The sequence below is a fragment of the Seriola lalandi genome, unplaced genomic scaffold, assembly GCF_002814215.2.
Source record: "Seriola lalandi dorsalis isolate HSWRI2012SDOR001 ecotype SW California unplaced genomic scaffold, Sedor1 jcf7180002054085, whole genome shotgun sequence".
NCBI lineage: Eukaryota > Metazoa > Chordata > Actinopteri > Carangiformes > Carangidae > Seriola > Seriola lalandi.
Window position 1 is genome coordinate 246,401 of NW_019524638.1, and position 10,844 is coordinate 257,244.

A 10,844-nucleotide genomic window follows, 5' to 3' on the forward strand; every position below is an offset into this window, starting at 1 on the left:
ATGACACAGATCATTAATCTTCCGGCCTCACTCAGCCGCCCACACACATACACACAAGTTGTAAGCCTGTGAGGTCCCGCTGCAGCGGTGGGCTAAGCATCATCAACGCAAATCTTAATTAGGGTCCCCGCCTTTGCTTCCCTCTCTATCTCATTGTCATTCTTCCTCTCCACTGGCTCATGACATTCTCTCTTCATCCTCATGAATATGTTAGGAACAGAAATGTAACTGGCCGACATGTTGGTTATATAACACTTCACAGCAGCTGTGGAAGAAATATTCATGTCCTTTATCTTAACACCACAAAACACTCCATTACAAGTTCAAGTTCTGCATTCAAAACTTTACTTCATATGACAAAATGTGCATTTACTCAGTAAATAAATTGAAAAAGTGGTTTTGCTGCTACAAGCTTATTTTGTCTGCTAACTACAGTAGCTTATGATGGCAGATGTTCGCTAACATTAATGTTATTACTGTGTAACGAACATTACTAAGTCAGTTTGCTGACTTTATTAGTGTTTTCTACCTGTGCTACAGTTGCACTATGGTGGAGCATTTACCATTATCCTATAGTTGTCACTTGTGGTCACAGTGGCAGCTGGTTAGCAAAAGTTACAGTCTTGCTTTAAAGGGCAGAAATAGTATTTAGGTCCATAGCTACTATTGGGAAATTAAAAACTGTTTCAAGGGGACTTGGACTCTATCCCTCACTATATCTGAAATCCTGGCTTTTTGCCCTTATGCATGTCATCAAAGGATAGCTACATATATTATTTTTTTATTATCCCACAACGCTGCTACTTATATGTGCTACTCAACAATGTATCAGCTGAATAAAAGGTCATGCTGTCCTTGTAGTCTGTGTATCAGCATATATAACAACACGCCTCTGCACTATGTCACCTAAAGATGCCCGTGTTCGACCTCATTCAAAGGGGAATGCGCTCCTTTTAACTCTGTGAACTCTGCAGGTTGGAGGCTGGGACAGACTGGGTGCTCACAGGGTTGGGCTCGTCTGCCTGCTCGAGCCTGTTTCTGCTGCAGTGCCATTTGAAAACACTCCAACCCTTCTGCAGTGCACTGGAGCCCAGAGCTGATGTTGAATGCCTCCCCTGTTCTTGCCCATCCCTCACGCACCCTGGTTCCGCCGTGTACATCACGCCACCGTAGGGCATCCAAAAGCACCTCGCGGCTCCGAGTGAACAGCACAACTGTGAAATATATTCGTCTGAAATCTGCAGCCAGCACGAGGGCCAGAACAGAGAGAGACATGGGGCAGTGGTCAAGGACACTAACGTCAGCAAACAAGGAGACTATGGGTGTGGCTCCTGGAGTATTATCATTGACAATACATAGGGTATTAGTGCTTAAAATAGACAGGCACGCACACACAGGAGGAGAAAGTAATTCTGACCATCTCTCCCTCCCTCTCTCTTTCTCTGTCTGCCTTTCTGTCTCTGGAGCAATCTAAAATTGGCCTAGCTTGATGCATTAGCTCTGCTTGACTAAAGCTTGCAATGGAAAGCCAATGAGGGGGGGACAAGGAAATGCAGACAGGTGATTTACGGCAAATGGCTAATTCGGTGTTGAAAAGCAGAGTTAAGTTTTCTGCTCACATTCTAGATCCATGACAAGCAGACTTTTAAAAGTGATAACCTGACATCAATTCTAATATACATCTCTATTGGTTTATAGTTTTCATGCATGTATAGTTCAGACGCAGAAAAATGACTCAGTTTGCAGGACTTCACAATATGGCTGCAACTATAGATACGTGCACTGATGATTTTGACAGAATTAAATACATTAAGTGATAGATCCTCAGAAAGCACTGATGCAGCCGTTTTTTGGTGCATTGCCTCCAGTGATTGGTAATCGTTTTGTATTGACCGGAGTGACCTGAGATTAGAGTGAAGCATCAAGACTGATAGGAGATCAATAGCCTGTCGGTGAGGCCGAGCCACCACACCGACAGGCTGACACTGACGCCTCACTGTTCGGGGGAAATGTCTCAGCAAAAGGATGGATAACTCACAAATCTCACATAGCTTTGCACCACCTGCTAAAGTGAAGATCCTACAGATATGCTAGCTGCAAAGATACTTTCCCAGAAGGAAAGTGTTTGTCTGTGTGATATGCAAATGTCAAAACTGGGAAGGGATGTACATGTTATTAAATATGCATGTATAAAACTGCAAATGTGTCCCCCATACAGGAGAAGATATTTGAAAATGTCCCAGCTTTACAACAATCTGCAGGTGAGAACATTTTAATAGTTGTATGAACATTTGACCTTTCAGATTTCACTGATGTTAACTACCACAACCCAAGCTCAACTAACCAGGTCCTGCCAATGTTTTTCTTGCTGGTATTTGTGGTGGACTTTTATGCACACAAACCTGCTTAGCCCACATTGGCCACAACACTACAACAGTCCTCATCGACCTCAAAGGGGGGCCGCCACTAAAGCCTATCAGGGAAAACTCCACACTGGCTTACTCACATTTATCATCAACAATAACAAACCTTAAGTTGTTAATCCAAAGCAATACACTGAACGTGCATCGATTTAGGCTACCAAATTTAGGAGAGCTGCAAAACAAATTTAGAACAAATCAACAATTGTTAAATCTAGAAAGCACAATTTAAATGGGTAAAAAAAAGGACAGCAAATAAATTGTTTATTGTAAAGTAAACTAAATATTTCATAATGTGAGCTGTTTGAGTCAGTAACATCAAATGTGGAAGTGAGAATTGCTGTAAAGCTTAGAAATAAACAGAAAGGCAGGGCTAAGCCTTTTATATCCCAGGAGCAACGGCCCCACACACACACACACACACACACACACACAAACACACACACACACAGGCTTGTCACATATTCACTTCTCTTTTTTCATTATGAATGCTAGAACACAAATGAGGAAATATATTAAACTGGCCTATTATTTTTCATATAACGTTATGTACTATTACTGTAACTCCTGCCACCACTACAACCCTACAAACACTTGGTTGGTTAACTTAACGTAAACCAAGCTCTCTTGATTTGAGAAGTCCAAGTGACAGGAAAAGCAGGGCAAAGTGTTTGCATTCATTAGACTCTGTCAGCAATATTTAACATATAGACACTGTCATGGTGTGGTTGTTCAAGTTCTTGCATTCAAAACTCACTTCAATAAGCAGTGAACAAAAAACACTTCTGTAATTTTATCACAGGGTTTTTCAGCCGAGGAAACAAACTAACTGCTTTTCTGCTGGTCGCTCTCCATGGTGCTGAAATTACAGCATCAATTCAGCAATGACTAGCCACTCATTTCTATCTATCTATCTATCTATCTATCTATCTATCTATCTATCTATCTATGTTTTTCAAATCGGACACCCACACAGCTCCTCCAGCCCACGTGGTTCAGAGTGAATGGGACCCTGGACCATTAGCAGACGGCCTGAGGGGGATGCGCCCTCCCCTCCCTTCCATCAATGGATGAGAGAAAACTGCTTAGACTTGGCTTGTTACCGACAGAGCCTCAGATATATAAGGAGCAGGCAGAGAAGGTTTCAGTCGCTGGCAGAGCCATACACACCTCACCTGCATAGACACATACACCCACATATACACTTGCCACACGCCTCCACCTTCTGCAAGGTCCCCCTTCATTCCAGCTCACATCCCCTGCGGTAGTCTGACCGGATGAGTTACCCGGTGGACACGGTAGGGAGCCCCTTCCGGAGAGTTATGGATACTAGGACGACCGGCTACGGCTACAGCCGCTCCAGCGGCACCCCCTCCAGCGGCTTTCGCTCCCAGTCTTGGTCCCGAGCAAGCCCCGGCTCCACCATGACCACATCTTACAAGAGGAGCGTGAATATGCCGGTAACCCGAGCTTACAGCTCCACGGTGCTCAGCTCCGCCGACAGCGTTGATTATAATCAAACCTCCATCCTGAACGGAGACTACAAGCGATCTAATGAGAAAGAGCAACTTCAAGGGCTCAACGACAGGTTTGCTGTTTACATTGACAAGGTGCACTACCTGGAGCAGCAGAACAAGCAGATCGAGGAGGAGATCCAGGCACTGCGGCAGAAGCAGGTGTCCCGCTCCCAGCTGGGCGACCACTATGACCAGGAGCTGCAGGAGCTGCGCTCGATGTTGGAGCAAATCCACCATGACAAGGCGCAAATTCAGCTCGACACCGACCATATTGAGGAGGACATCCAGCGGCTCAGGGACCGCTTTGACGAAGAAGCTCGCATCCGGGAGGAGACAGAGGCCATTATCCGTGTCCTGAAGAAGGACATGGGCGACTCGGAGTTGGTGAAGTCAGAGTTGGAGAAGAAAGTTCAGTCGCTGCAGGATGAAATTGCCTTCATCCGCAACAACCACGAGGAAGAGGTGAGCGACCTCATCGCCCAGATTCAGGCTTCTCAGGTGACCATGGAGAGGAAAGACCTCCAGAAGACAGACATCACCGAGGCTCTCCGGGAGATCCGCTGCGAGCTGGAGGGTCACTCCAACCAGAACCTGCAGCAGGTGGAAAACTGGTTCATGTGTCGCTATGCCAAGCTCACCGAGGCAGCTGAACAGAACAAGGACGCCATAAAGTCCGCCCGTGATGAGATAGCCGATTACCGTCGCCAGCTGCAGTCCAAGACGGTGGAGTTGGAGTCTGTGCGCGGGACAAGAGACTCACTGGAGAGGCAGCTGAACGACATCGAGGACCGCCACAACAGCGACCTGGCCAGCCTGCAGGTGAGAAACAGCTCCGAGTACAGAGCTGAAAATAGTCTATAGTTTGAATAGACTTTTAAATATTAATTTCATACTTTAACAGATGTTTTTATGTGTGTTTAAAACTTAATAATCGGCACATGAGTTTATTTTAACGATACTGGATAGATAAAGTAAATATGCTTAAAATTCAAATTTTCTATCATAGTGACGCAGTTTACATTTGAGGCACTATAAAAGATCCAACTTCCTTAATAACAGTGAAACGTCATATTTGTATTTCATGGTTGTTCAAACATTTTCTGCTGCACAATGATCCTACATTTCTCTTACAATCACTGAGCTCACTTTCTTTTCAAGCTTGAGAGATTTCCAAGTGTTAGGAAATAGTTAAAGGGAGTCACTGCAGCAGACTCTCTCTCCCTCTCCCTCTCCCCCTCTCTCACTCTCTCTGTCTTGCTGAGTCAGAGGCATGGGTCGATGCCTTCATTGGCTCTGCATCACATCACTGAGACTTTGGGGCGTGGGTGGGGGTGCATTGAACAAGTGTGGAGGCTGCCCTTGAAAAAAAGGCATTCAACATCTCCAGAGTACTGTATTGCGTCAGAATAAATTACAACAGCTCTCTGTGAACAGAGATTACACAGTTTGCAATAAAAGAGGGATAAATTAAAAGAAGCTGAGTTACACTGAAGCAAGGTTGATTAGAGAAAAAAGGTTTTTTAAGTAAATCGTTGCTATGAGTCTCCACGCAGTGACTTTGAAAACTGCACAACTGTGCAGCTGTAAAAGGGAACGTAGCTTTGTCCTGCATGCAGTTTTGTTGTACCTAATCAACCTTGTGTTGTCTTTGCTCTGTATTTCCTCAGGAGACAATTCACCAGCTGGATAATGAGCTCAAGAGCACCAAATGGGAGATGGCACGTCACCTTCGCGAGTACCAGGACCTCCTCAATGTCAAGATGGCCCTGGACATTGAGATTGCTGCATACAGGTACATAAAAGTAGTTTAGAATTAACATTTACATTAATTTTACAGAATGGCTTCTCTTCTCTATATCAAATGTGAGTTTTAAAAATATCATGGATACATTTATTGTCCCATCAGGAAACTCTTGGAGGGTGAGGAGACCCACTTCAGCACTTTCCCTTACCGCCAGACTGTCACCACCAAAATCTCTAAGCCTAAATTAGAAACTCCTAAACTTAAGGTGCAGCACAAGTTTGTGGAGGAGATCATCGAGGAGACCAGGGTGGAGGATGAAAAGGCTGACATTGATGAGGCCTTGGCAGAGATAGCACAAGAGCTGTCTGCCACACTCGGAGAGGGAGGAGATGAGGAAGAGGAGGAGAAAGAGGGTGAAGAGGCAGAGGAAGCAGAGGGTGAAGGTGAAGAGGCAGAGGAAGAAGAAGGAGGAGAGGAGGAGGAAGTTGTAAGCGCCACTGAAGCCAAAGTAAGCTCTAGTGCACCCACTAAGGAGGAAGAGGAAGAAGAAGAAGAGGGAAAAGGAGGTGATGAAGAAGAAGAAGGAGAAGGAGAAGCTGGTGAGGAGGGAGAGAAGGAAGAAGAAGGTGAGGCTGAGGGAGAGGATGAGGGAGAAAAGGGGGATGATGCAGAGGGAGGTGATGAAGGAGAAGAGGGAGGAGAGGAGGAAGAAGAAGAGGAAGTTGAGGAGACAGTACTGTGCGCCAAAGCTCCAGAATCTAAAGCCTCTCCTGACAAAGAGAAGGCTGGAGACAAAGAGGGCAGTGGAGGAGAGGAGGAGGCAGAAGAGGAAGCCGTTGCTGAAGAGGAGGGCGGTGATCAGGATGAAGATGCAGGCTCTGACAAAGCATCCAAAAGTGGAGATGAGAAAGAGGAAAAAGATGATGCAGACAAAAGCAAAAAGGAAGATGATAAGAAGGTAAAAGATGAGAAAGCAGATGACAAATCAGAAAAAGAGGTAGCCAAGATTGAGGCTCCGAAAACAGAAGCTGCAAAGCCTGAGGCCAAAAAGGAAGAGGCTGCCAAAACAGAGGTAACAAAACCTGAATCCCTAAAGCCTGCCTCCCCCAAGTCTGAATCACCTAAACCTGAGTCTCCTAAATCTGAATCTCCCAAACCTGCATCTCCTAAACCTGAGTCTCCTAAATCTGAATCTCCCAAGCCTGAATCTCCTAAACCTGAGTCCCCTAAATCTGAATCTCCTAGGCCTGCATCTCCTAAACCTGAATCACCTAAATCTGAATCTCCTAGGCCTGCATCTCCTAAACCTGAGTCCCCTAAATCTGAATCTCCTAGGCCTGTATCTCCTAAACCTGAATCACCTAAATCTGAATCTCCTAGGCCTGCATCTCCTAAACCTGAATCCCCTAAATCTGAATCTCCCAGGCCTGCATCTCCTAAACCTGAATCCCCTAAATCTGAATCTCCCAGGCCTGCATCTCCTAAGTCTGAGTCTCCCAAGGAAGGCTCACCAAAGGCCGGATCTCCCAAACCTAGCTCCCCAAAAGCTGAGTCCCCAAAGTCGGAATCCCCGAAACCTGAATCTCCAAGAGCTGAATCCCCCAAGTCAGAATCCCCAAAACCTGAATCCCCAAAAGCTGAATCCCCAAAAGCTGAAACCCCAAAACCCGAATCCCCAAAAGCTGAATCCCCAAAGGCCGAGACCGCCAAGCCTGATGCTCCTAAAGCAGCTGAAGAGAAATCAGAGAAAAAGAGTGACACAACAGAGGACAAGACGGTCGAAAAGAAAGATGTTGCCATGAATGGCGATATAGATAAGAGCAGCCCAGAAGAGAAAGACAAGAAGGACGAGGGGCAAGAAGTCGACATGATGGCTAACGGTGTTGATGAGAGCCCCGTGAAGGAAGATGGCAGCCAGAAAGTTGTAATCACCAAGACTGTGGAGACGATCACCACCGGAGAGGATGGATCCAAGCATGTCACCAAATCTGTCACTGTGACCGAGACAGTGAAGGAGGTGGAGGAGGTGCTGCAGGAGAAGATGGTCTCCACCAAGAAGACAGAGAAGCACTCCACCCAGTCCATCAAGCAGGTGACAGAGGGCGACTGAGGAGACTCCAGATGGCTGATCCAGCGGCCGAGGAGGTGTAGGAGGCGGGGGCCAGAGGAGGGGACATGAACACAAGCAATCAACCCAGAACTAACATAACAAAGAAAATCATACAGCTAGAGCGATGTAATAAAGATAACCACTCTCAAACATACAAAACAAATCATAGAGAGAAGCCAAAACTTAAATGCTACAAATTTCAAAAATGCATGTTGAGTGAAAGCTTTAAATGGGCTTCGCTGCAGCCGCGGTCAGGAGCAAGTGACTGAGACATTTTATCCTCTTATTTTTTCTTTCTGCAGTTCATGGGTGAGCTCTCGGGTGGGAGGGAGGGGGGTCTCTGCATGCTAGCTCAGGGGAGGGGAGTACTTTCCCCTCTTATCTGTATGTATGGTAGAAATACACTGTAAAAAGAGTAAATATATAAAAGGAATAAATGCGTTGTGGGTGGGAGAGCGAAAGAAATATTATTCAAGTTAAGAGGATTTTTGAGTTTAAGTAAAAGAGGGGGACAGACAGGAGGGAGGGTCCTCGATGTAGACACACGTTCTACTGAAGAAGCCTTACTTGACACATGAAGATACCAACTGAGCCAAAAAAGAAATAATTACACGACATATAGTGAAGAAAGACACAGGCAGTGATATGATAAACACATGACCATATACAGTACATCCAGTAACTGAAGCAAACTAAAGCTTAACAAACTGAAGAAACTCTTAGCCTTAAACATGCTTTTTATCAGTGTCTGTTATGTTTACCTGAGTGCAACTAAAAAAAAACTGTAAATGCGCAGATACATGCATTCTTGTATGCATAGGATGGACTTGAATTTAAATACAGATATAAATGAGGTGCTACTGTTTGCAATCCCATGACTTTACTCATCATGAACAATTTCCCAGCAGCATTTGCTCAATAAATGTCAATGAATAAAAAAAGTCTTGTGTCTTGTCATGTTATATTATTCTACTATGCTTTACAATTGTATGCATCTACTATTCCAAGTTGTTGCTTGTAGGTAGACGTATTGCAATGTATCATCAAAGAGCTTTACAATAAATACCTGACTATGAAATGAGTAGCTTTAAGATATAATGATATCTTATGTAAGATTTATATGGTCACCTATTTTAATTAACAGGCTACTGATTAAATAAGTAAGATTACTGATATGACTCTGGAGACAGCTAATGAGTATTAAATGATATAATATCAAATAAATACATAATACATGTAACAATAAAGAGTTCCTCTGGCATTTTCCACAGATGACCTTCATATATAATTTTCAATTTCACAGTTAAACAGAGAAAGTTTTAGTGGCCACATAATTGTATGTTTCCTCAGATTTTGGAGTACTTATATTAAAAAGTAGCTCAATATCTGACAATCTTGCCATTAATGTTAATTGTAAAACTAAAGTTATCAACCAAGGAATCTAATTCTATCTAATCAAATTTAGAATGTTTTTGTATTCCATTTAATTAAATACCATTAATCATTTTAATTAAATTTTTAGTGGCTATCTAATTTTGGAGAAACCGGTGTGATAAGATCTGTTTATGCTGAAAAAATTATATCTCTTCTTATCTGTTCATATATTGCTGAAAGATATTTCCTTCAGCCTTAGATGCATTTGATGAGCTACTGAACTAGTTTGCCAAGATGTTTTAAATACATGGCTTGTTTTGTTCTTGTTTTTTTTTTTATGTCAGTAGCAACATAAAGCTGGAGAATGATGAAAATTTTATCACTGAGAGGCAGGCTGCAAATAAATTGCACTACATAAAAAAGATTTTAATATCAGTTTTTCAAACCCATCTCCAGGGCTCTATGATCCCTACTATAATGTCTACTTAAGAGAATAAAATAATGGAGCCACTGCTGGGTGATACCAGGTGTCGGTGGCTAATGTTTGTGAGTAGATGGCTTTTTATCACATTAGGGAGGATTATAGATGTAGTACTGTTGAAACAGAAGGTAAACTGTCTCTCACTCAAAGCTGATTGAAAAAAAAGAGATATAGCTTAACTAATTTCAGTGGGTTCCAATCTTTATATTTTACTTGTTAATGAAATAACATAATATATAATGATGAATATATAATGAAAAACAGACCCAACTTTCATATGATTTATCACCGTAATTTCTCTTAATTTGTAAGAACATGTAAGTATAATAACTAATGGCATACATTACTGTGCCTTACCCTGATAATTGTCATTTTGTTTAGATACATTAACAATTGGAAAATGTGTTGTTTTTATGGTAGTTTGGCCTCTTGACAGTGTTTATGTTCCAGTAGTTGTTTTATGGTAGAAATCAACCCCTCTTAGTGAAAGTATACTACGTTATTTCTGAAAGAAGAAAATCCCAATCTTTCTCTCCAAAATGAAGAGTTTAATTCATAAGCAGCAAACACATAAACACTCAAATCAATTCTTAGAGTCTATGCTTCTGTCTAGTATGAGGAGTACCTTATGGTGGCTAAAGTTTACAAATATCAGCAAACTTAATCTTGCTGTGTAGCCTAACTGACGCTGTTGACTCATTTAACTTACTTCGTGACTCGTCTCTACTCTTACACTGTGCTTAAACATTTGCTAGTGACATGATCATATCATTTCCGCTTGTAGCCACGGAGGCCGCTCTTTAACGAAAGTTACGCATGTTCGACTTAATATGAGAAACGAGTAAAGTTTAATAGTGAACCCCACCAATTTTACACCTGAGGAGAACTAGTTAGCCTACTGCTCATGCTAAAAACATTGGCTGCAGGGGGAACTGCGTGTAGTCTGATAAACGGCTGGAGCTGAAGACATGTCTGTAATTAACAAACCCTGGGGGTGTGGAGTTTGAAAGAAGTGACCTTACCTGCGCTCTGTTTGAAGCTAGAGGCTGGAGACAGCTACATTAGCACTACACACCTGGATCTCTGACAAAACCGTCCACTATCGATTGCATTCTGGGTAACGTAGGCGCCTGGTTTTGATAAGGAAGCGGAATTCATGAACTAATACAGGATATAACAATTCCTTTGCAACAATTTT

General features: G+C 43.0%; 1 protein-coding gene across 1 annotated transcript; it reads left to right on the forward strand.

Moving 5' to 3' along the window:
• Positions 1–3,563: 3,563 nt before the first annotated feature.
• On the forward strand, positions 3,564–8,750 carry nefma (neurofilament medium chain a). Its single transcript, XM_023403252.2, has 3 exons — positions 3,564–4,756; positions 5,605–5,729; positions 5,844–8,750. Exons 1-3 carry the CDS (start codon positions 3,698–3,700, stop codon positions 7,789–7,791), a joined length of 3,132 nt encoding a protein of 1,043 aa, XP_023259020.1. The 5' UTR covers positions 3,564–3,697; the 3' UTR covers positions 7,792–8,750.
• The last annotated feature ends 2,094 nt before the right edge of the window (positions 8,751–10,844 follow it).

Excerpts from the sequence above, each read along its gene's own strand:
- nefma (XM_023403252.2), top strand. The coding sequence starts at position 3,698 with ATGAGTTACCCGGTGGACACGGTAGGGAGCCCCTTCCGGAGAGTTATG. Across the intron at positions 4,757-5,604 it reads GCGACCTGGCCAGCCTGCAG|GAGACAATTCACCAGCTGGA; the intron begins GTGAGAAACAGC and ends GTATTTCCTCAG. Across the intron at positions 5,730-5,843 it reads ATTGAGATTGCTGCATACAG|GAAACTCTTGGAGGGTGAGG; the intron begins GTACATAAAAGT and ends TTGTCCCATCAG.